Source organism: Rhinocladiella mackenziei, assembly GCF_000835555.1.
Source record: "Rhinocladiella mackenziei CBS 650.93 unplaced genomic scaffold supercont1.3, whole genome shotgun sequence".
Classification (NCBI taxonomy): Eukaryota; Fungi; Ascomycota; class Eurotiomycetes; order Chaetothyriales; family Herpotrichiellaceae; genus Rhinocladiella; species Rhinocladiella mackenziei.
Window position 1 is genome coordinate 1,864,114 of NW_013550602.1, and position 24,714 is coordinate 1,888,827.

A 24,714-nucleotide genomic window follows, 5' to 3' on the forward strand; every position below is an offset into this window, starting at 1 on the left:
TGAGCAATGCGCCAGTCGTCTTCGAACTGAGTGCGAGCCAGGTAGGGAATCGACTCTTTGTCACGTTGACAAGACTCTCTGCTTCCTCCAGCCTTCCTATTGTCACCCTTTCTCGGGACGACCCCCAAGGTAATTGTAAGTATTGAGCCGCCACATACGCTTTGTACATCTGTTGATGAATTGAGTTCCATCTTTAAAGAATTCCCTTGGCACATCGGCCATCTCTTGTAATAGATCAGACATCTTGCGGTGGGACTAGAGAGACAAGACAGATTCAAGCAGTCGGCGTTGTTGATGTCGGCAGAGATATTCGCTCTTGTGGCCGTTGGGGAGAGAAAGATGGAAGTGCAAGGTGTATTACGGAGGTAGTCGAGGTAGGTGCACGACAGATGTCAAGAGAGCGATCAATTTGAAATTAGGTGGCATTTCTTTCACCAGGTCCAAAATCAAAGATGCAGGAGCAAGCCGCGCTACGTCGTGCGCTGCAACTTCGGCTGAATTGCCTGTCGGGCCCTCACGCAACTCAAACTCCTGTCCTGCTGCTGCGCCTTCGACACCCTTCTAACTTTTGTCCCCTTTCACCACTCAAATTTAGCCACGGCATTCGTTTCGATTCATCAAGACAGCTCTTCGTTGTCACTTGTTAGACTCGCTTTCGTAGCGGTATTTCATTCCGTTTTCCTCAACACGGTTCCCAGTCCTTCCGAACCGGCCACCAAGATTGCTCCGCAGTTTGCGACTCCTAGACATCTCAGTCAGGCTGTGACTTAAAATATAGCATAGTCTCACGAAATTGTCCGAGGACACCTGTACCTGCCCGCTCATTCAAGCGCAATTTCAGTCGAGGAAAACAAATTCGCCTCTGCGGCGTCTTCGCATGTTCATATTGCTGCTGGGTCCGAGGTTTCCAAAACGATTGTAACTATTATCTTCAGGGAAACAGCTGGTCTGTTTCATGTATTATGGCAGTGATATACGGTTGTGAAGCAATGGCCTGCTTGAATTGAAAAGGAAAAACCAAAAATGTTCTGTACGTATGTCTTGTTGGACGAACTCCTAGAAGATGCAGTTTGGCGTACTGTGGTTTGAGAATCCGGAGTCAACACTTGTGTCAAAGGTGGATTTTGTTTTTGTTTTTTTTCCCTGCCCTTTTCCCTGTACCTTTGACTAATACAGCATGTATCATGCAGAACTCATTTTATGTCCGTTGATCATCTTGTGCATAACTCTCAGGCAGACAATCGACTTTTGTTTAACACATCTTGAACCTCTTTCACAATGGCGTCTGAAGAAGACAACTTTGATATTGATATCTATGGCGACGGTGAAGGGGACATGGGGAATGATGGCAACATGGACTACAAGCAGGTGGAAGAAGAAGAGGAACACGAAGAGCAAAAATTCGTTCTAGACAATGAAGACACCACGCCAACTACTGAGGCCGATCTGAAGGCCGGGCCAGACGCAGAAAAGAAGACGACAACAGAGACTTCATCCCAAGACACCTTGAAGACTGAGGACGACCAATCGAGCAAATCCCATGCAGTTCCCTCGAAGCCTGCTCCTCCCCAAGGTACGAAGCGCAAAGAAACTTCGGATGAGAGACCAATTGACAACGGCGCCACGATGGCGCTTATGATTTCCGACTTGCACTGGTGGACTACCGAAGATGATATCCGCGGTTGGGCCAACGAGGCTGGCGCGGAAGACGAGTTAAAAGAGTTGACGTTTAGTGAGCATAAGGTCAATGGCAAAAGCAAAGGGTATGTGTCCAGATAAATGTCATGTGATGATAGTTCGGCTGATCGACGTCTACAGGCAGGCATATGTTGAGTTCTCCTCGCTTCAGGCGGCCACTGCAACAAAGCACAAAATTGAAAGTCTAGGTGGCGGCCAACCCAATGCTCGCAAGCATAGTGTGATCTTCACCAATGCAACACAGAATCCTTTCAAGACTCTCCCAAAAGATGCTCCGGCTAGGGCCAGAGATGATCGACCTGTCCGGGCCGGTACATTCAACTCTGGACCTCGCGCAGACAACAATTATGGGATTAACAATCAAGGGTTCCGAGGTAACAGAGGTGGTGGCTTCAATCGCGGAGGTTACAATTCTCACGGACAATTCAATCGCAACTTTTCTGGGCCCATGGGAGGCTATAATAACAATAACATGGGCTTTCAGGGGAACATGGGTATGGGCAACACTTATGGCGGCTTTAATCGAGGCGGAATCATGGGCAATTCAATGCGAGGTAATATGGGCGGTATGCGCGGAGGCAGAGGAGGCATGAATAACATGATGCCCATGGGAGGGGGAATGGGAATGGGTAATATGGCCATGAATCCAATGATGACTGGCATGGGCATGACAGGTAAGTTTTGCATTGAATCTTACCACCCCTTTCTTCTCTCCCCCTCGGCAGGCTAGGCAGTCGTTGACGATTTCTGTCAGGCTTTCAAGGAAATCAATTCAATCCAGGAATGTTCAATTCAGGACAAGGCCCAAATTTCGGCGGCGGCGGTGGTGATTGGAACCAACACGGTGCTAAACGACAACGACAAGAATGACTGGCAGGAGAATTTGTTCCGCGATGTGTAACTGAGAGCCTCGTCTGAGGCGGCCAAAAAAAAAAAAAAAAAAAAAAACTTTGTCACTCTGTTTGATCAACATACTCACGCCAATCAGCATTCTGGCGATCGACGACAAGGCTCTCAATGGCATGGTGAAGAAACTTTCGACATCATATCAGTGAGGGAGCTGCAGAAAACTCGGGACGTCGCCGATTGGTACTCGTGGAGAAGACCCAGTGTGGGCTAATTATCCTAAGCATAGGTCTCACATGAAACCGTAACCTGGTGAGATCTGTTCCGCGATGTAATTCTACAGTTTGCCGCACGACCGTTGGGCAAGGTCGTGAATATTACGTAATTGCAGGATGGGAAGAGAGGGGCCCAGCAAAACCAGGTTAGAAACTGATGCTTGACGGGAACGATTGCACTGTTTCTCTAACACTCAAAAATTGGTCGGGATCCAACAGTTGCATTGGTGGAGGCATATCTAATTTACAAGTCACTTCTGTTGTAGTAGCCCGTATCCTGCTGTTCAGAACCTCACTACGTCATCCCACTGTAAGTCGTGCCTGATCCAATTATTTCCCTCCCTCTATCTAGAATAGGCTTTTGAAACATGCCTGGCCAGCAGCAACGTCGCGGTGAAGCTAGTGGGCCACCTCTATCGCAAGAGGTCTCTTCGAGCTCTCAACCGCAAGCTCAAGCACCAGTTCAATTCATTGAGACTCTCAATCCCAACCTTCAGCCACCTCCATCGTCTGCGCAAACTCCTCTGTTTCGCGTGCCTCAATCTCCTCGTTCTCCCGCTGCGGGTGAATCATCTTCCAAAGTGGCTAAAATTGCCATTCCCCGACTGGAAAGGTCTATTGACGCGGCCGGAGAAGATGCTACAAAACCTGGAGGAAGACACCGGGTCAGCCATGCCTGTGAGCCATGTCGACAGAGAAAGACAAAATGCAGCGGAGAGCGGCCTGTCTGTAGACACTGCCAGGACTTCAAGATTACATGTTTCTATGCAGGTGGGAAGCGTGACCGGGTCAAGAAGCAAGGCTATTATATCTTCTCTTAGGTTAAGTTGCTAACCAGATACAGGCAATTTGGGACCATGACCGAGAAAGTCGCGGATTATGAAAGACTCCTGCGCGATCTTATTCCTCGAGTCAGTGATTCGGATGCCAGAATGATTCGAGCATCGTTGCAACGGGTAGGCTCATGTCCAACTGTGTGTATAGCACGTGGCTGAGGAGCATAGAAGACCACAACCGAAGTTGATGAGGCAGGCGCTGAAGGCACTGCGGACACAACGGCAATCCACGCGCTAAATGTGGAAGCCGAAGAGGAATCTAAAGGTGAATCTGAAGCTTCTGCTGGAGCCGGTTCCACGGGCGCTCTCGATAGGACCGATGAGGATTTCACCCGCGAGCAGGCCAAGGCGACTGGGTTCATGGGGAAGAACTCGGAAGTCACGTGGCTACAGCGTCTGCGGGAAGAGAACAAGTATGGGGACCATCCCAGAGATGACCAAGGTGACGACGGGCAACAGAAGGTGTCGATAGCTTCTGCGTCCTCTTTCACCGCGACGTTCCCCGTGGGCGACCCGCAGATTTCTCTGGCAGAAGCAGACGAAGGCTCCACAGTCAACGACTCAAACTACCATCTCGATGACATGTCAATATCAACCTTTGAGGCGGTGGACCCATATGAAATGCCCACCCCGGAAGCTGCGAATAATCTCTTCTATGCGTATATGGAGCGAGTCCATTCCTCCTTTCCGGTTGTGGGCCGGCTGAATCTCACAAGACAATTCGGAAGATTTGTTGGTGGGACAGTACAAAGGCCTCCTGGAAAGTGGTTAGCCATCATCAACTTGATCTTTGCCATTGGTGCCAAGTATTCGCATTTGATCAATGCTGAATGGAAAGGCGACGAACGTGATCACCTTATCTACTTTACACGCGCACGCCTTTTGAGCATGAATTCTGAAACGATGTTCCAACATCCGGATCTACAGCAGATACAGATATTGGGATTGATGTCTTTCTATCTCTTGTGTATTGGTCAAGTGAACAGAGCGTGGGTCTTGAATGGCGTTGCAATCAGACAGGCAGGCGCATTGGGCATGAACGTGCGCAATGACAGTTCCGTTTTGAAGAACTCGCTCAAGGAAATCCGATACAGGGTATGGTGGGCCCTCTACACTCTTGAACATCGACTGTGCAATATGACAGGCCGAGTCAACTGCATTCTCGATGAACACTGCACCACACCACTTCCGATCCCACTGGAGGAAGAACAGTTTGAAACCGAAGAAGGACAGAAGCTTCTGAGCAAGGAAAAGCAACAAGGAGATCGCGCACCCTCGTCTAATGCTCCAGCACCAGCTGGTGTTGGTTCCGCGCCCTCACCCGATCGTTCTCGTTCTCAAGCAAAGGTAGATCCGTGGTCGCCGTCGACGCCTGGTACTGCCGGAGACATGGAGTGGGCTAAAGATATACCACCTAACTCCTCCCTTTACTTCCTTCATATGGTCCAATTGACTCGACTGACACAAAACATCTCCCATCGCCTTTACAATCCAGCTTCTATTCGAGGAACATGGTCGGAAGTTCAGCTCAAGATCAAAGACCTTGATGAACAGCTCGAGTATTGGTACCGGAAACTACCTCAAGCTTTTGACTTTCGAAGAAATCAACGGGAGCGGGGTTCGTACGAGTACCGTCTCAATCTCGGATTTTTCTACTACAGTGCCAAAATGACCATTCACCGCCCATGTCTTTGCCGCCTTGACCGCAAAATTCCCAATCAGTCAACCAAATCTCTTGAGTTCAACCGCAACTCCGCCACAACATGTGTCGAGGCTGCAATGGAGATGCTTCAACTGATGCCTGATGAACCGAATGCTGTTGGTTTGATTCGGGTCGGGCCCTGGTGGAATATTTTACACTGGCTTGTACAAGCCACGACAGTGTTGATGCTTGAGATTTCTTTCCGAGTAAATCACATGCCCGAAGAAGCAGACGCGATCCTAGATTCATGCAAGAAAGCAATACGCTGGCTTCATGCACTCGGGGAAGACAACCAATCGGCGAAACGGGCTTGGTCATTATGTTTTACAATGCTTCGCGAAGCCGTGAAGAAGATTGGTCGCGATGTCGAGGACCTGCCGCCAAACCCACCAGGTAAACCTCCATCTGCAGAACCCGATGTTTCAATGCCAGACTTCTCTGGCGGAAGCATCTCCTACTCGACCAACCAGTATGCATCGGCCCCAATATCCACCTCGATGTATGGCACAACGCCTGATCTACCGACTTCCCAGTCCTTTGCCATGTATGACCCACTGATGCAGTACGATCAACATTTTCCGACAGATTTCCAGATGGGTGAATCTATGCAGCGCCAGCAGCTTCCGGGTGCGGAGCTGGAGTTTATGAGTACCGTATATCATGACAATCACAGTTATCACCAGGGAAGCGCGAGCGGTCGTGGAACACGGAGTAATTGACAGATTGCACGATTTCAATGAATGAATTCCAGATATCGGGATCGTTACCAGATTCGTACCCAGCCTCGCCATCAGGGAGTGGAATTAAGGGGCTGATACAAGGAACATACTGGTGCTCGATTTGGCGAAGCAAATTTTGTTTGTCTGAATTTTCGAGAGATCGTGATGTAAGGCTTTGGACTAGATGTACCGCCTTCGAGGAAGCTTGGCAAGCTTTCTCCGAATCTTTGACTCCGACGTATATTCCATAGAAGGTCATGCCGGCGTCTGGACGGTGTCAGGCGCCTGATTGGGTGTGATCAAAGGAATTCTGAAGCCGTTGTATTGCCATGTCAAGATCTTCCTTACTCCCAGTGTGTCGATACCTGTTCTTATAGGTTACTCCAAGTAAATCAAGTCGAAATGCTGACTGAGGATCGTCTGGTTTCGTTATGCTGATAGCATCTTGAAGCACCCGAAGTGCCGTTTGAACATCATATCTCGATGCATATTTAGTTCCAAGAATGCAAAGTCGAAGAGGCCTGGCTGGATCATTGAAAGGCGTTATATCGAGGGATTCTTGAGATAGCTGAATGTACCTTTCCAGATGCTCCCTATTCTCTGTCCTACCAAAACGGTCTCGGTACACAACAACAAGTTCCAAAAGTCGAGATCCCCTCTGTGGTCCGGTGGAGCCGTATTCCCGAGAGATCTCTGCTGTGATTGAACTGCCAACTTGAAGTCTTCGTCTTCCCCTTTGCTATGGTATCTACCTTCATATGCCTTCCCAAGGGATTGAAGTCGAGACGCCAATTCGGGATGATTCGGCGGGGTTTTGTCAGCAGATTCCTTGAATAGATAGACGACCGCGTCGACATCTGCTATAGTCCCAATCGCCCGGAATCTAGTGTCGTACGCAGCTCCAAGACAGGCAAGTTGAGGTACCCTTTGTGGATCCCCTGAGGATGCCATATTGAGAGACGCGTAGTATAGCCGAATTGCCTCACTAAGACCTTCTAAACTCCCTTTCTGTGTGGATCGATATTGGTAGCTAGTTCTAAGAGCGTGAAGTCGAGACGCTCGAATCGATAAGTCAAGGTCTACTGGATCCCTGTTCAAATGGTATCGACACCCATATCCGTTTCCAAGGTCCTCAAGTCGAGATGGTCGGTTTGGATGGTCCAATGGAGTTTGTTGGAGAGCCTCTTGAAGTAATTCAATTGCCTTGTCTAGATCAGTTTTCTCCATGGCTTTTTGGAACTTATCTCTATACTTGGATCCAAGAAGCCCAAGTCGAGAGGGTCGGTTTGGACGCCGGCTAGAACAGCTGAAGCGCTGTTTCTAGATCCGCTACGTTCCTTCTTGTTGTGAAGTTGTCGTTGTATTCGACTGCAAGATCGTGAAGTTGAGAGGACGACACAGGGAGTTCTGACTGGTCTTTTGGGAGAATATTTTGAGCAACCTCGACAGAGTTTGACTGTTCTCGCGGAGGGAAATGCGATCCTGCATCTTTCATGGCGTGAAATCGAAAAACTGCGCAATGACCGCGGGAGGGTACTTTTGTCGGCAAAAACGAGTTGTTGAAGGAGGTCGTGGGAGCGGGACCGACGGTTACCTGCCTCCGGACGCCGGAGCGGCCACGTTGGCGTAACGAACAGGTCCGCGGGAAGGTTGCATGCAACTAGGCAGGAGAAGTCACGCAAAGGAGCGTGGACAGCCTTGTTGGCAAGGCTGATGTGTCACGTGATTTACAAGCGCTGGTGCTGTGATATGTGGCGACGCCAAGGCTTGTAAAGACCTTCGGAAGTGTTGTACGCTTCGTACACGCTTCGAAAGTATATAGTCTGACGGTCCCTTGGACCCCTTCGAAATAGAACAAGTCCTCCGTAAAATCACAGTGCTATCCCCTGAACTGTCGACACCTCGCGCTGTTTTATTAACCGTAATAAAGCACCCCCAAAAGCTGGGGCCTGCCGCCTATAAGTCGGGGCGGCGGACTGCCTACGAGTTGGGTAGCGCGGAGCATCAGGACTAGCATTCCAGCACGCAGTCTCGACAACGATCGCGTACACGCCCCCCTTTTTGCTCCTTCAACCACCTTTTTATGTCGATTTAAAGCTCATATTGAGGTGGTTGTCTTTGCAACCGAAGGATCGTTGCTCAATATCCATGGAAATTGTCACCATTCTTGTCGCCTGGTGGCGTCCAATACCCCCATTTATGCATCGATCAAGAATTCTGGAGAGGCTCATATTCGTCCAAAACCACGTCAAAATGAGCCAAATTCACCCACTCAAGGATTAGGAGTCCTTGTCACCACCAGAGGCTAGCCTTCGGTGACATGTACAACCTCCAATATACTCTCGAGATCATGGTACTGCTTTTCCAACGAGCGTCGTTCAAGTGCCTGTTGTGACTGTGTGTCTCGATACGTATCGTCTGCGATCTTCGCAATCCTTCCTGTCTCTTCGTTGGCGGGAGCAAACTCATCACACAACGAAACTGGGAATGCCCACAACTTTATTGCCGAATAGAAGCACGACAGTATTCTTGTTGGCAACCATCTCTTCTTTTCTGAGAATTCCAGTCCCCGGTAGCGAGAAACGGCAGGGGTAATTTGGAGAACAATGGATGTCAAACGGTCTACAGTGCGATGACTACAACATGGTGTAGCACCTCCATCCAGCTGGCCCAATGGTTCCGGTCCCAATCACCGATGGCAACTAATGGGGTTACCTTTTGCAACGACAAATGGGATGCTTGCACCACCCCATCCACGATACCTTCAGCTGGGACAGGATCCGTGGTATTTTTTGTCGTGCGTTGGTACAACCTCTCCCAGGGTCCAATCCCAAGCCAGGTCCAAGTCCAAGACTGTTTACCGACACTGTCTGAGTTAGAGTTTGTGACTTCAACTGGGAACTGGAGCGTGGTGACTTCTACAAGTACGAGGAAAGGGACGAGCGTGGCATCCTTTTCAGACGTAAGTTGTGACTGTCATCCTCCCACTACCATTTAGTGAGTGTCTTTTGCTCAGCCTGCCGTATTGACGTCGGGAAGTTACACCGTGACCACAACCTTGTCCTTCAAGCCGACAAATCACTACCAGTGATGAAGTCGCCTCCTTAGTCATCGCCCGAGACCGAGGTGGGGATGATATGGCAAGCCGGATGTCAGAGAAGACGATCACAGCAGAAGTCACAATGCCTACCATCAAGACAATATCATTGGATTCAATATTCAGGACCACAGTGACGACCCAACAAACTTCAACCATGGAATTGACTGAAACAAGGACGCGGACGCTGAGCACCATTTTCATGCCGCAGGCGAAATAGCATGAATCTCGAGGTAATGAAAATCAAGTACTAGACACGCAACTCCACTCCCGAAAATCAAATACAAATTTTAGCATTCTACACGACATTGAGAATAATCCAGACAGAGGTGACGTCTTCAAGATCCTTCCCACAATGATCTTGGCCATTGCTCGTCAAAGACCCTTTGCGCTCCACAAAGGTGATAGATACTTCTCTTTTTGTCCCCATTTTCTCCTATCCAAGTGGTTTATCCTTGTATGCGTGCACTACTTTCCCACCGAAGCATACGCTGACCCTCCCGCCATCCTATCAATCTCAATACACTCCTGCAAGCCACACAGATTGAAAGCCTGCTTAACGTTCGCTGTCGCATCAACAGGCGATGCCTTGCCCGTGTTCTGCAACATCTTCAACTCTTTCGTCACACCATTGATAACCGGCCCAATGCACAGGCCTGGGTAAATAATGACTCGGAACCCGAGCTTTCGTGCCTCGTCGACACTGAGTTCAGGCGTCACGCCGCCTGGGACGTTGTTCAGCAGCACCGGCGTGTCGCCCATGATCTGACATACGCGTTCCATTTCCTCTTTGCTCTGCAGAGCCTCGAGGAAGACGACATCGATGCCTATCCTGACGGCTTCCTGGAGGCGTTCAATGGCTTCATTGAAGCCGTACGTCTGCCGCGCGTCCGTGCGGGCAATCAGTACTATGTCCGACTGTAATTGATCGCGTGCCATGACCGCGGCGCGTAGACGGCTGTAATACACTTCCCGGTCGACAATTTGTTTGCCTAAAAGATGGCCGCATCTCTTTTCTTGTACCTATTGTGTTCTATTCAGCAAACAAACAACGGCAACATGTGGTACCCAGTGCATCGTCTCTCCAGAGTCTGAATTGGGACTGATGGGACGGGAACTAACCTGATCTTCAATATGCAACGCTGCAACACCAGCACGCGCATACTGCGTGACCGTCCTCGTCACCATAATAGGACCTCCGTATCCCGTATCTGCATCTGCAATTAAGGGAACGGTGGGATTCAGCGACGCGATCATCTCAGCATTACTTTGCATGTCGTTCAATGTCGCCATGCCTAGATCTGCCCAGCCCAGTCGAGACATCGATGTCCCTGCTCCGGTCTACCAGGCATCACAAAACAAATTTATCAGTATACGATATCCCCTCGAAGAATAAGATTGTGCTTTGGGTGTACTGGATCCGTACCATGTACAGCGCATCGAATCCGGCCGCGAGAGCCAAGCGGGCCGTTAAGCCATCAAACACACCGGGGCATACGATCACATTAGAGGGGTCTTTTAGTAATTCGCGGAGACGCTTTGCACCAGCAAGTGGTGAGCAGGCTTTTGCACTGCCGATGTTGCCATTGCGTAATGAACCCATATTCTTTGAAATATGGCAACTATCCTGACGAAGGGGCCCACCAGGATGGGACTGGTCATTTATACAGATCAGATATTCTCTCCTCTATGAAGTCGTCCCGAGGTACTATGTTTATTCTTCTTCGCATCATAGGTCGAACTGTCCGGGCCGACATCGAAGTAGACCTTGTCCGATATTCGCACCGAACTGCGGAGTTGAAGGCTGCGGAGATAGTGAGCAAATCGGACCAGCAGTCTGACATTCACTTCTGTGTCATTGGTTACAAGCATGTCGAAATGAATTCTGAGGTGGCTGGTATATAACCACGACAATGATCTTTCGGGCCGCCTGCGCAATCAATACATATATGGTGCGGTAGCCCCGGGATTAATTTCGAGGCAATACTCTGAGGTAAATTATTCCCGCATGATTTAACAATGGCGACCATCATAGAAACTCAGAATCGTGCAGCAAGTGTTGATCTAGAGGATCAACAATTCGAGAGCCAAGTCCAGGCTCTCCTGGCCCGAATTCGAGGCATTGAGTCTCCGGCCATCAAATTGGACTCGGAGAGATCTGCCAGCACTATTCCTGGCATTTTGTCCCAATACTCCGATGCACTAAAGGAAGCACACAAGACGGCTGAGGGTGAGGCATTGGATCACGTCCGCGAGAAAGTGGTGGACAAGAAGAGTTTTGGTGGACTAGGTCTGGTTGACGCTACTCCTGCTACACCGGCCCAGTATGCGGAAGTTCTCTTCTTAGTCGATGCCTGGCTGGAGGCCATCAATTCAAAAGAGAGGGCCAAGAGTTTCTTATCCTATCGGTCTTCTCCTGCCGAGGGGACAGGGCCGATGACTTTGGCACAGAAGATATTTGCGCAGCATGTGGTGGGAGAAAGGCCGAGCAGGGGTGTAAAGGCCGGTGATGTGGTCAGAGTTGGTGTCGACTGGATTCTGGCGTCAGAACTGTCCTGGACCGTATGTTTTCTTTCACCGTGTTCTTACAGACAAAAAGCTAATCTTGATCAGAGCATGGCCAGGACCCACAAGGAGCTGGGTTCTCCGGGCATCTGGCGGAATGACCGTTTCTGGCTGGCTGGAGACCATGTCGTCCATCCGGCTGTTGCTCAAGTCCCCCAAATCAAAGCCATGGTGGACGTATCGGAAAAGGCCAAAACAGAGTTCAAAATGACTGAATACCAAGGAATGAATTACACCATCATGCATACGGAGTTTGTTCGTGAGCGTATTGAACCGGGAATGCTGGCCATTGGGGCCGACTCTCACACTTGTTCCGGCGGAGCAGTGGGTTGCTTGTCCATTGGCCTGGGTACAGCGGATGTCATGCTGTCTCTGGCCCTCGGCGAGACGTGGTTCAAGATCCCCGAATCGATTCTCATCGAGTTTGTCGGCGAGCCTACCTTGGGTATGTCTGGAAAGGACGTAATCCTCCATATCTTGGGTGAGTTGAAGCGCAATACCGTCGCGGCGGAAAGGATCGTAGAATTCAGCGGCGAGGGTCTGAAGTATTTGTCGTGTGATGCCAGGTTTGCCATCTCGAATATGTGCACCGAGTTTGGCGCGATCACAGGAATCTTCGTACCTGATCGCATTACGCGCGACTACATTGCGCGACGACGCCGGAAGGCTAACCGAATGAGTTCACTCTACTTCAGACCGGATCCCGATGCAGAATATGTTGGAAGGTATATTATTGATCTGTCCAAAGTCGAATCGTCCATTGCCGTCTACCCCAACCCGGACGATGTGGTGCCGGTTTCTGAGAAAGTAGGTAAAAAGCTCGACGGCGTCTTCATTGGGGCTTGTACAACCACCGAAGAAGAATTGGTCCTTGCAGCGCTGGTTCTGAAGGTCGGACTGGATAAGAAGTTGCCCAAGGCCAAGGGCAAAAGACATTATGTGCCTGGTTCATTGCCCATCGTGGAGAAATTAAAGAACCTTCAATTGCTCGAAATATACGAAGCCGCCGGCTTCACTCGTGGTCCCCCTGGCTGCTCGTACTGCGTCGGTCTCTCAGCTGAGAAGGCCAATGAGGGTGAAACCTGGCTGAGCTCGCAGAATCGGAACTTCAAAAACCGGATGGGAAAGGGTGAGTTAGTCCTTCGACATATCAGGATGGACCCGGGTATGGCTAACTTTGTCTCTCTCAGGAGCCTTTGGCGATGTCACCTCGGCGATTGTCTGCGCAGCTTCGAGTTTCAGCATGACTATCACCAGTCCAACAGAATTCCTGAAGGAACTGGATGTGGAATTTTTCAGGCGCTATCGTCCTCTTCCGGACATGAATCTGCCCCCAATTGACTATGTTGAGCCTGACTTAGCTACGAGCCCGACGCAGGGACAAAAGGGGGGCGTTTCCATTACCAATATGGGCGACACGAACGGCCAAGCAGCGCGAAGCCTTGACAAAATAAGCAGCAAAATTGTGACGCTGGGCGACTTTATTGACACAGATGCGGTGAGTTTGGCAGACAGTCCGAATGAAAACCCTGAACGAGGCTGAGAGATTCCGCAGCTGGCGCCAGGGTCCACTCTGACGACCTGCGTGACGGATGTAGAATTTGGTGAGCATGTTCTCGAGCATACCCATCCTGACTTCCGAGCCAAAGTACGAGGTGGACAACAAGTTGTTGTTGCCGGCCACGCGTTTGGCGTCGGGTCGAGTCGCGAGGTGGCAGTCTCCGCATTGAAAGGTATATCACATCCAGTTTCGATCGGCTGTCTCATTGTTCTAACCATCCAGATGAAGGTGTCGGTGTACAGGCCGTAATAGCTCGCTCATTCGCTTTTATCTACGGTCGCAATCAGCCCAGCCTTGGTCTTGTCGGAGTGACGATGACAGATGATGCCTTCTTTGGAGCGGCCAGAGAAGGCGAGGACATCACTCTCGATTTCCCCAGCCGAACCATCCATGTCGCCGGCCAGACCTTCCCATTTCAACTGTCAGAGATGGAATATCATTTGACGCTGAATAATGGAATTGCGGAGTCGTTTCGAAAGTATGGGAAGCGGATCTGGGAGAATTTCACTAAAGGCACGGCACGCGAAAAGTCAATTGCGAAAGCATTGGAAGAGGGGGCGGAGACGAAGAGAGACAGTAAGATGGAGTGGTAGATTTGAGATCCTCCAATGTGTCACTTGGTATGGTCTCGTTCTTCGGACAGCGATGCTCTCTCTGCACCATTTAGTCGAGAAGGGCCCTCACTCTCTCCAAACGGCGCGTATTTGTCGATCAGAAAGTACATGTCATCGTAGGCCCTATTATATCCAGAACATTCCTCTGTCTCTGGTGAGAAATGTTGGAGATGACCAAAGTACTCACGTTTGTACTGCTTTGCCTTTGAGCCATGTGATTCACCGAGTAAATCACGTTGTAGTAAATGCTGTACAACCTGTTCCTATCGTCCCACTCTTCTCTCGGCCCGCTTGGGCTAACTTGTTGACCGACAAGATCTTTGTGCCTCTCTGGAAACACAGCAATGAACACCCTTGTCGATAGAAACCCCGTCAACGTGAAAGAAGTGGAAGTCTCGGTACCCAGGAGTTCGTGTACAATCCCAACCATCTTGGCTTCACAAATCTCTACTAGACTTCAAGGTGATAGACTATGGAGAAGACGACTTAGCCGGCTAGCAGCGTTTTCATATTATACACGGGCGAGCTCATCATCATATTCAGAGACACTGCCCAGGCGCTGTCAAGTCGGGAGTCTGGTTGGCTGCTGGTATTGACGTACGCGTTCTGTGCGACGTCTCGAGGTCCTTTCGCAAGGCAAAGGGGCCCTTGGTGGGGGCTCATATCAAGGTCCACTAAGCGATTGGCTGAGGCCTGAGTGGCATCATGGGAGACCAACTTGCCACCCAGTCCATCAAGTATAAATTGGACCCCTGAAAGCCTATTTCTCACCCATGATTCGACGTCCTCCCACCATTTAGGCACAGCAGCCGCCCAGAAGAGTGGATTGAGAAGGAATTGTGCGAGCTACCGAGTGGGGTCATCTCGTGCATCTCCTGTGACAAGTTCAGTCTCATCCCAGCGCGCTTCGAGAATCTATCTACTATCTAGACAGCAAGCAACCTTCGGAGGCCCAGAAGGCGTCGTTGCGGGCGATGACATTGGCCTTGCCAATTCTCTATCCAGGTTTGAAACCCGGCCCCCCCTCGACTGCCCTCGAGCTGGTTGGAGGCGGGATGCCTGAAGGCAGGTTGCCATTTGCTTCAAGCGCCACATCAGCCAAGAGAACTTCTGTTTGCCTTCGAGCGCTGAGCGCATGAAAGAGGGTGCAAAAGCACGTTTGACTGCGACTCAGAACAGGGATTCTCAGGGCCATTCGTCAATATGAGATCTTTGCAAATGTCTCATCAGCATTGCGGCCCATCAGGGTACGGCTCTTTTCCCAGCCTGTCTTCTTCTGACTTGCACAACTTCAATCCTTTTCGATTGATTTAGCCTTGACCTTCTCCCGCTCACAAACACAAAAACGTTGTTTCTGTTGCAGGGCATGTGGACAGGATCCTTGTCTATCGATATATCCAGCCAACGTTCTGAACTTTCAAAGAAAGATTTCTACCTTCTCATACGATTGGTCTGTCCCTGCTGTGCGAATGACTGGCATTATTTGTTGGTAGACATATTTCCTTCCTGGAAGTTTGCTTTAGACGTCACTAGGAAGCAGCGTTCTGCTTGCAGCCAGTGATTCTATGCTTAACCCAGTGTACTAATGGTGGTTAGTTATGATCCTCAAATCTTCATCGAACAGTCTCCTCATTATCCGCAGTTCAGAAATAAACGTTCCAGTCTTTTCGATGTGAACAAAGCAAAGAATGAGCCCTTGAGTGAACCCACTGCACGCAATGAGAAAAAGATTTCTGCCAGCTCGCCGTTCGAGTGGTTGCGGAGAAGAAGCTCCGGCCCCATCATTACGGCATTGTCTTCACATCGGCCCGTACAATCCAGCCTGAATTCCGTTCAAGATGCCTCGTCCACTCCTATTGAACAAGGGGCAGACCCCCTCGGCCTTCAAGTTGTTCATGAACCAAAAACAAAGTCGATTGCAGACGTCGTTTTCATACACGGCCTCGGAGGCAGCAGTCATAAAACCTGGAGTAAATGCCATAACCCCAACTTCTTTTGGCCAGGATTGTGGCTGCCAGATGATCCGATCATTGGAAAGGCAAGGTTACTCACATACGGTTACAATTCTCAAATTTTCGGCGGCCCAAGAAGCGTTTCAAGGATTGACACTTTCGCAACAAATCTTCTATATGATATGCATAATAGTTGGACCAATAATGGGGGTAAACTCGAGATGGGCAGGGTGCCTATCATCTTTGTGGCCCATTCAATGGGAGGACTTGTCGCTAAGAAGGCCTACCTACTGAGCCAGAACGACGAGGAGTTCAATGAAATTTTCCGAGCGATCTCTGGGATTCTGTTTCTGGCAACTCCCCATCAGGGTTCCAACCTTGCCCATAGCCTCAGTCTGATATTGAAAGCCCTGCTGCAGCCGGAAAAGATGTTCATTACAGATCTGGAAACAAACTCCCGACAACTGAATGACTTGAACAGGTCATTCCGAAACCTCGCCCCCAGACTCTCAATCGTCTCATTCTACGAAGAGCATCACACGACCATTGCGAAAAGGGATTTTCTGATTGTTGGAGAGGACTCCGCGGTTCTTGGTCTTCCTAAAGAGCAGGTACGGGGGCTGCCTGCTGATCATCACGATGTGTGCAAGTTTAACGACAGGGACGACCCGAAATACAGGATTGTCCGTGACACTCTGAGAAACTTTGTGGAGAAATTTGACTCTAATACCATAAGTTCGCCAACCGATGCATCTTTAACCACCCTTGGAGAGAGGTTCAACAACATCTGGCCATTTCCCGCACCCCAATCGAAGACTTTAATACATTGTTTGACCGAAAAGTTCCCGGGAGCTGCGAATGGATACGTGAGGAGCCTTGCATCAAGACCTGGCTGGAAGGCTACTCTGAGCCCCACGTGGTATGGTACACAGCACCTCCTGCAAGTGGAAAGTCGGTTCTGTCAAGCTATCTCATTCACTATCTTCAGTCGGAGGGTTATCAATGCCAGTACTATTTTTTCGACTTCGGCGATCAGTCCAAAAGATCAGTAGAAAATATGATCAGGTCGCTAGCCTATCAAATTTCTTGTTCGATGCCGAAATACGGGAAGAAGCTGCTTGAGGTCTTAAGACAAGGCCCACCCTTGGACAAAAGTGATGCTGGCTTGGCGTGGCAGAAGCTCTTCAAGGACCCTTTGTTACGAAATGAACTCGATCGCACTCTTTTCTGGGTCATCGATGGTCTCGATGAGTCCGAGGCGCCCAAAAAGGTTGTAGATATTCTCCGTGAGCTGCTACAGAGCGAGCAGATGAAATTAAAAGTCTTGTTCACTAGCCGCCGCACGGAAGCATTGAATTTAGGCTTTCAAAAGCTTATGCGAAATGTCAGGGTTGATTTGGTGCATGGCGAAGATCACAATTACAATCTTCGAGATATTCGTCTGTACGTGGAAGCGGAACTGGACTACTTGCCAGGGAGTGCCAAACTCAAGCAGCGACTCAAAGATGATATCTTGGAACGCGCAAGGGGCAACTTTTTGTGGGTTACCCTTGTGCTTGAGGAGCTTCATAACTGCCACACCGAAAACGCAATCTATGAAATGTTGGACCAAATCCCCGAAGACATGGGCAAAATGTACCAAAGAATGGAGCTTCAGATCACCGAATCAGCGACCCAAAGCAACGTCGCATTGGCAAAGTTACTGCTTCAATGGACGATGTGTGCACCCCGACCGTTGACTTTGAAAGAGCTAACACAGGCTTTAGAGCCGGATTATTCCGACTTTAGAGACCTGGAGACGATGATCCGAAGTGTCTGCGGACAATTCATTCTCATTGATAGCACGGAGCATGTCACGATTATTCACCACACTGCCCGAGAATATCTCACGAATGCCTCTCAGAGCTCCATTGCTATCCATCGCCAAAGGGCACACAGCACGCTTCTCGTCAAAACACTTGCAAATCTTTGTAACACATCGCTGAAGTCCAAGGTATTCCTGCAAAGCCGTCAGGAGCTGGAAGCAAAAAGACCTTTTTTGTTGTATGCTGCAACATCTTGGATATCTCACCTCCGCTATGCCGATCCCATTTCTGACGAAGTCTTGGAAAAGTTGGCTCATTTTTTCAAGCAGCATTGTGTGCTAGACTGGATCTATATTCTTGCCCTCCTCAAGCAGCTCTGCATATTAGTCCAAGCGGCAAGAGCACTCACAAAATTCGTCAGTAAAAATAGAAAGCTTAACGCTACTCGAAGCCCCATGCTGCATCGACTGTCCACCCTCGAGCTGCTGGAGAGTTGGACGGTGGATTTGGTGAGAATAGCGGGAAAGTTCAGCAGGCACCTACTTGTCCAGCCCCAAGCGATTTATGAAATTGTTCCAGCTCTTTGTCCTTCGAATTCCATAACGAACCTACAGTTCCATCGCAATAAGACGGCAAGTATGAGAATATACGGCCAGAACGAGTCGTGGAACGATGTTTTTGCTCGTTTCTCTCTTCGTCATGGTGAACCAGCCTGGAAGGTGGTGTGCGCTGGTCAATATCTGGCTGCACTCACCCAAGTTGGAACCATATACATTTGGAGAGCTATTGACTTCGAAGAGATTTGCGCTTTGCGCCACCTCGAGCCTGTGACAGACATATGCATGAACAGTAAGGGCGATAGAGTCGTGTCGTATGGTCTAAAGAGCACAATACTTTGGGAACTTCCTACGGGCAAAATTCTTCTACAAACGCTAAATCCGAAAACCAGTCGAGCAATGTCCCTCACGTTTGCCGACAGTGACACGGTAATTCTGGCAGCATCCGACGACAGAATAATCAGAGTTCTCCAGACTACTGAATCCGAGGTGGCATGGGAACCGCTGGATGCAAACCTGTTGAGGGAGAAAACGCAAACAGCATCCGCTTTCATCAATACCCCGAAATGCATGGTCCTTAAACCGGATGGTAAGCAAGTGGGAGTTTCGTATCGATCATTCCCCTTGTCTGTCTGGGACCTCGACAGTTCTCGGCTCATTGCCCGCTGCAAACGAGCAAATAATCCATTCAATTTGGGCTCAGATACGGCGAAAGATTGGTTTGCGGTGGATCTATTCACCTGGAACCCAATTACTGGCCACATCATCGGCCTATACAAAGACAAGACAATATTTAAATGGCATCCGGTTTCAAATGAGAACCGTGAAGTCTCCACCTCTGTCGATGAAGTGGCGTGTAGCCCCGACGGCAAGCTTTTTGTCACAAGTGATAGCGAGGGCACAGTCAAAGTGTGGAACTTCGCTTCTTTCAGTGTGATTTACCAGCTGTCGTCCGGGGATCCGGTTAGTGGCTTATGTTTCAGCCCTGACTGCGCTCGCTTCTACGATGTACGAAGCTCAGTTGTCACAGCATGGGAGCCGAATGGCTTGATTCGCCTTGCAGAATCTGAAGAGCCCTCCAGCGACGCTACCGGTGATGACCAACCAGGAACACTTACATCTCATATCTCCGAAGCAATAGCTCCTCAACACCCCATGTTGATGGTACTTGCTGCTGCCCCGACAGGCTTGCAATATGTTACAGGTAACGAAGATGGTGAAGTCTGTCTTTCGGACGGAAAGAGCACCTGCAAGACCGAAATTACGAAATTTCACAACTTCCAGAGTGTGACACACCTTGTTTGGGCCCAGAACGGGAACCTTGTCGCCGCAGCGGATCTTGGAGCCGACATTCACATAACCCAAATATGCACACCGGGCCAGGATGATGCATATTCAGGGCCCGCTCTGTCGTTACCAAGTCCCAAGTTGAAACTGGAGGGGCGTGCGATACATCAAATGCTCGTGGATCCGCTGTCATGTCAGTTGCTTGTTATCAGCGACGATCTTGCACAAGTATGGAGCATTACCGATGGCGCTGTCAAGACTTCTGTCAACATGTACCAAGCGGCTCAACGAGGGTGGATTAATCACCCAACCAACAGCGAGATGTTTCTTGGAATTGGAACTCAAGATATCCAGGTGTACCATTGGGTGGATTTGCAACAAGTACACCAATTTCGGATCAGCAACGAAGCTTTCTCCCTTGCCAGGCAGCCGACATTCAACATTCGGGAAGAAGACTCCTCATCCGAGTTAAGACGGATCAAGAGGGCATCCTGGAGGCAGGAGGGACCTGCGGGCAAAGTGTATAGAAGCATGCTCACACAGGATTGCAGACACATTATCGCACATATCAAAGAATACTTGGTATCAGGCAAAGTCCAGAAAAGGCTTTTGGTCGTGGAAACGTCAGCCCTTGAGTTTACTGAGAATGGTACTGAACCACATTCAATTCATTATCTTCGGATTCCGCCCCAAGTCGCCGAAAAAATTGAATTTCCGTTGGGTATATTGCCAGGCTCGAAACTGGTGTTTTTTGACCGAGATCTTTGGGTTTGCTCAATGGTTCTGAATTCCAGGGCCAGTCTTGATTCTTTCAAGCGTCACTATTTTATACCCAGAGACTGGACAAGCGTTGAAAGCATTGAACAATGCTCCCTGTTGCGGGATGGGACCCTCATTTGTCCCCGGGATGGTGATGTTATTATAGTTAGAAGCAATTTTGATGATATAGATCATTGAAACAGGGATGAATTGTCTCTCATAGAACCTAGGTTCCACAAGAGTGTCGCTTAGAACAATGGCATGAAGTTTCCGAGGGGATCTACCGGCCATCATATTTCAATCTGCATCTCCTGCTTATGCTGTGCATAGGTCGCATTCAATTGCGATTCTTCACACCCCGCACATCGCCACGTTTGCTGGATAATCACGACGTTGTCACCGACGACTGCAACAAGATCAAACTTCTCCAAACTGATATACGCTGGAACATTCTACAAAGCCAATTTACGCTCGCCAATCCGATCCAGGCCCAGATCAGGGTTAGTTTGTCGAAGTGACCATGGGAGTACAAAGTGGAGATACTTGAGGCTGGGTGTATAAGCAGTTTGAGGATATGGCATTCCGAGAGCTTGCGTTGGCTGCATCGATTGCTTCTATCTGAAGATATTGGAAATCAACACGAGATGGAGTCCAAAGCCGTGCAGGCTGATACGGCAGCAGACATTGAATCAGCACCTGCTCCTACACCTACTCCGTATTCCGTTTTTACAAAGAACCAGAAGCGCCTTCTCGTCTTACTCCTTGGGCTCGCGACCATTACCTCTCCGCTGACCGCTACAATTTATTTCCCCCTCTTTCCACTACTACGAGATCATTTCCATACCTCTGCTCAAGCAATCAATTTGACAATCACCGTCTATATCATCTTCTAAGCCATATCTCCCGCAGTCTTCGGGTCTTTGTCAGACTCGGTGGGCCGAAGGCCGGTATCTCTGATCACGGTGTCCTTGTACATGGCCGCAAATCTCGGTTTGGCAATCAACAGGAGCAATTACGGTGTCCTGATTTCGCTACGTGCCTTACAAAGCTTGGGTGCGAGTGCCGCTTTCGCAGTTAGTTATGGCGTCGTGGCGGACGTCTGTGTCCCAAGCGAGCGAGGAAGAACGCTGGGTCCGGTAAGCATGGCATTGAATCTTGGTGCTTGTGTCGGTCCTGTCGTCGGTGGCTGGGTCGCTTACTCTAGCGGGAGCTTCCAGTGGATATTTTGGGCTTTGTTGATTGTCGGCGTGGTTTTGCTGCTCCTGGTAGGAACTTTGCTGCCGGAGACAGCTCGGTCTCTCGTCCAGAATGGTTCGGGAAGAACTACATTACCTGTGTGGGAACGGACATGGCGGAAAATTGCAAAGAATCTATGGACATCACCAATGCTGAAAATGGACAAGCAGCCAGGACGACACGGGTCTTCTAGGGAAGTTGCAAATGCAAGCGCGGAAACCCCGACTACGCGTGCGAGCTTTCTTGCGAGGCTGCGAATAGGCAATCCACTTGCCTGCCTGCGTATCATTTTTCATCTTGATACATCTCTTGTGCTGTGGATGCACGGGTCGTTCTATACTGTCGACTACACGCTGGTAGCTGCAATCCCGGATATCTATAAGCAGAAATACCATTTCGACGAACTGAAAATCGGCTTGGCCTATCTTCCTCGGGGTACAGGCATCATTGTCGGAGGCTTTTGCGTTGGCAAGATGATGGATTACAACTATAGAATCACGGCAAAGAAAATCAATTGGCAAATAGATGGTGTCTCGGGCGACAACCTCAAGCACTTCCCTATTGAACGAGCGCGAGCACGTGGAAGTGGCTGGCTTCTCGTTATCTCGACATGTGGCCTCATTGGATATGGCTGGGCGGTGCATTATGGGGCTCATGTTTCCGTGTTGCTTATTTTGCAGTTTATGCAAGGTTTCTGGGGTACTTGCTTCTACATTGTTTACAACACTTTGTTAGTTGATGTGTTCCCGGAGAGCCCAAGCACTGCGGCAGCGGCGGCTAGCATAACCCGATGCGCAATGGCCGCGGCTGGGGTCGTAGTTTTACAACCTCTCCTGGATGCCGCCGGTCGAGGGTGGTATTTCACCGTCTTGGGTTTTGTGGAGTGGGAGCTTTGGTGCAGCAGCATTGTGGTTGATCAAGACGAAGGGCATGCAGTGGAGGAGACAGAGACTGGACAAGAGCTGTAGCTGAGAGAGACCTATGACTCGGGCTGAGGGAGGAAATCCCACCTACAGAGAAAGTTAGCTGATTTGTCAGGGAATCGGATAGAAGCCAACATACGGCAGCACAGGCAAGGTAGGCTTTTAGTGCATCTCTTTACACTTCCCTAGCTCTGGTGGGAGATAATCTCTATAGAGAGGCTTGTCTCGATATCACTCTACACAATATTATCAGCAGCAGTACCTCAAGCCTCAGGACCCACTTACAGCAGACCTTTTGCTGCATCTTGCTTATGTCCGCAGGCGGCTGGCCAATCGGTGTGGAGGTATAAAGATTCTTTGCTCTGCACTTGATCTCTCACATCTTCTGTCTCCTTGTCGTCCCTGCCGGCTATTGGACAACTCCCTGGAGTTACGCTCATATCTCCTTCTTGCCGTGTACGAAGCACCCTCTCCGATGACGGCCTCTCGATATGCCACGGGTCCTAGTCTGGGACATAATTCATGGCTGCGAGTCGTGTACGGTACTCGATTTTCGACGGCATTCACGCTGATAGAACCCTTGCTTCAACAAATCCCTGATCCTGAGTCATCAAAGAGGCATGCGACAGGAAGTATATAATCAACTCGGTAGTGTGGTTTTGCAGGTGGAGGGACAATCACCATGAGACTCGGGCAAAGAAACCTCCACCCTGAACAAAAGTCAGCCGATTCCACATGCGTCAGCAACCCATCCGGCGTCACTGGCAAACTATGCACCTGGATCTACGATACCTCCATTGGCGACATTCCTCCCGAGATCCTCTGGCGAGCCAAATACTTGATTCTCGACGGAGTCGCCTGCGGTCTCGTGGACGCCCACTTACCATGGTCTGAGATTGCGGCCAAAGGCATCTTCAAGATGGAGCCAGAAGGACAGTGTACGGTGATGGGCTGGGGTGGGAAGAAGCTCTCCCCCATTGCGGCCGCGGCCTTGAACAGCACTTTCATCCAAGGCTTCGAGCTTGACGACTACCGCTCCAATGCCCCACTACATTCTTGCACCCTCCTTCTACCTGCATTATTTGCAGCTATAGAAGCGGACAACAGCCGGAATTTCTCTGGCGAGGACTTCCTCAAAGCTTTCGTCGTCGGTTGCGAAATTGGACCTCGTGTTGGCTTGGCTTTACATGGTGCTGAACTCCTCTCCCGAGGCTGGCACAGTGGCACTGTTCAGGGTCCCTCGGCATCCGCTGCTGCAGTCTCTTCTCTGCTAGGATTGTGTCCTGCACACATCGAATCCGCACTGGGCATGGCCTGCACACAAGCCGGAGGCCTCATGCCTGCACAATACGGATCTATGGCGAAACGTATGCAACATGGCTTTGCATCGCGTAGCGGCCCTCATGGCCCAAGAGGGATACACGGGGATCCAAGAAGTCTACGAAACCCCGTACGGCGGTTTCCTGAGCTGTTTCTCCGAGGGCTCGATCCATACCCCCAAGTCCCTCCCAGACGAACTTATCAAAGGACTAGGCAAGAGATGGGAACTCGATGGGATTCGAGTGAAGCTTCATGCCTCTATGGCAGGTCTGCATGGAACAATCGACTGCGTCCAAAATTTGCAAACTCAGTGCCCAGAACGTTTCAACATTGAGAATTTGTCAAACATCGAGAGCATCACGACCGAGCACAGCAAACCAGCATTTGAGCACGGTGGCTGGATAGCGCCGGCCGACAAGTCGCTCTCATCGACGGCGGCGCAGATGAACATTCAATACGCGGCGGCCGCCCAATTTGTGGACGGGGAAGTCTTGATGGCACAATTCGGTGCGGACAAGCTGAATCGACCTATTCTCCGAGAGGTGATGGCCAAGATCACCCCTACGCATAATCCAGAGCTGGATCAAGATGCAACTGTTGGCTGGGTGACTGCCATGACGGTGCGGTTCAAAGATGGTACGGAAGTCAAGAATCGGACCGAGAGTCCTAGGGGCATCAGGCCACCCGCAAGCAATGAAGATATCGTTAAGAAATGGAGGATGTTAGTCAGGAATGTGGTAGAAGACGAACGACGAGATGAGATTGAACGATGTGTGTTGGACTTGGAGTTATTGAGTGACGTGAGGGTTTTAATTACCTTATTGGAGGGAACTGTACGGTGTCCTATTGCTCTGTAGGATGATCGGGTTGATAAATGGAGTTCGTTGGATTGTGAGTGTTCTTTCGAAGATGACAGAAGAGAGAATGAGTGTTTGAATTAATCGATAACTTATGCTGACATA

The 24,714-nt window shown here is 49.8% G+C and overlaps 9 protein-coding genes across 9 annotated transcripts; 7 read left to right on the forward strand and 2 right to left on the reverse strand.

Moving 5' to 3' along the window:
* Positions 1-1,278: 1,278 nt before the first annotated feature.
* On the forward strand, positions 1,279-2,568 carry Z518_04200 (uncharacterized protein; the record flags this gene model as incomplete). Its single annotated transcript, XM_013417907.1, has 3 exons — positions 1,279-1,763; positions 1,819-2,372; positions 2,453-2,568. 3 exons carry the CDS (start codon positions 1,279-1,281, stop codon positions 2,566-2,568), a joined length of 1,155 nt encoding a protein of 384 aa, XP_013273361.1.
* A 619-nt stretch (positions 2,569-3,187) lies between these two features.
* On the forward strand, positions 3,188-3,640 carry Z518_04201 (uncharacterized protein; the record flags this gene model as incomplete). The annotated part of the gene is made up of 1 exon (XM_013417908.1): positions 3,188-3,640. The coding sequence occupies one exon, from the start codon at positions 3,188-3,190 to the stop codon at positions 3,638-3,640; it is 453 nt and encodes a 150-aa protein (XP_013273362.1).
* A 36-nt stretch (positions 3,641-3,676) lies between these two features.
* Positions 3,677-6,076, forward strand: Z518_04202 (uncharacterized protein; the record flags this gene model as incomplete). The annotated part of the gene is made up of 2 exons (XM_013417909.1): positions 3,677-3,775; positions 3,824-6,076. The coding sequence occupies 2 exons, from the start codon at positions 3,677-3,679 to the stop codon at positions 6,074-6,076; spliced, it is 2,352 nt and encodes a 783-aa protein (XP_013273363.1).
* A 277-nt stretch (positions 6,077-6,353) lies between these two features.
* Z518_04203 (uncharacterized protein) lies at positions 6,354-7,303 on the reverse strand (the record flags this gene model as incomplete). Its single annotated transcript, XM_013417910.1, has 2 exons — positions 6,354-6,601; positions 6,655-7,303. 2 exons carry the CDS (start codon positions 7,301-7,303, stop codon positions 6,354-6,356), a joined length of 897 nt encoding a protein of 298 aa, XP_013273364.1.
* Positions 7,304-9,641: 2,338 nt separating this feature from the next.
* Z518_04204 (uncharacterized protein) lies at positions 9,642-10,776 on the reverse strand (the record flags this gene model as incomplete). The annotated part of the gene is made up of 3 exons (XM_013417911.1): positions 9,642-10,196; positions 10,296-10,514; positions 10,600-10,776. The coding sequence occupies 3 exons, from the start codon at positions 10,774-10,776 to the stop codon at positions 9,642-9,644; spliced, it is 951 nt and encodes a 316-aa protein (XP_013273365.1).
* A 416-nt stretch (positions 10,777-11,192) lies between these two features.
* Z518_04205 (uncharacterized protein) lies at positions 11,193-13,892 on the forward strand (the record flags this gene model as incomplete). The annotated part of the gene is made up of 5 exons (XM_013417912.1): positions 11,193-11,735; positions 11,787-12,867; positions 12,929-13,236; positions 13,294-13,471; positions 13,522-13,892. 5 exons carry the CDS (start codon positions 11,193-11,195, stop codon positions 13,890-13,892), a joined length of 2,481 nt encoding a protein of 826 aa, XP_013273366.1.
* Positions 13,893-15,498: 1,606 nt separating this feature from the next.
* Positions 15,499-20,471, forward strand: Z518_04206 (uncharacterized protein; the record flags this gene model as incomplete). The annotated part of the gene is made up of 2 exons (XM_013417913.1): positions 15,499-16,548; positions 16,602-20,471. 2 exons carry the CDS (start codon positions 15,499-15,501, stop codon positions 20,469-20,471), a joined length of 4,920 nt encoding a protein of 1,639 aa, XP_013273367.1.
* A 776-nt stretch (positions 20,472-21,247) lies between these two features.
* Positions 21,248-22,477, forward strand: Z518_04207 (uncharacterized protein; the record flags this gene model as incomplete). The annotated part of the gene is made up of 1 exon (XM_013417914.1): positions 21,248-22,477. The coding sequence occupies one exon, from the start codon at positions 21,248-21,250 to the stop codon at positions 22,475-22,477; it is 1,230 nt and encodes a 409-aa protein (XP_013273368.1).
* A 637-nt stretch (positions 22,478-23,114) lies between these two features.
* Z518_04208 (uncharacterized protein) lies at positions 23,115-24,609 on the forward strand (the record flags this gene model as incomplete). Its single annotated transcript, XM_013417915.1, has 2 exons — positions 23,115-23,799; positions 23,828-24,609. The coding sequence occupies 2 exons, from the start codon at positions 23,115-23,117 to the stop codon at positions 24,607-24,609; spliced, it is 1,467 nt and encodes a 488-aa protein (XP_013273369.1).
* Between the last annotated feature and the right edge of the window lie 105 nt (positions 24,610-24,714).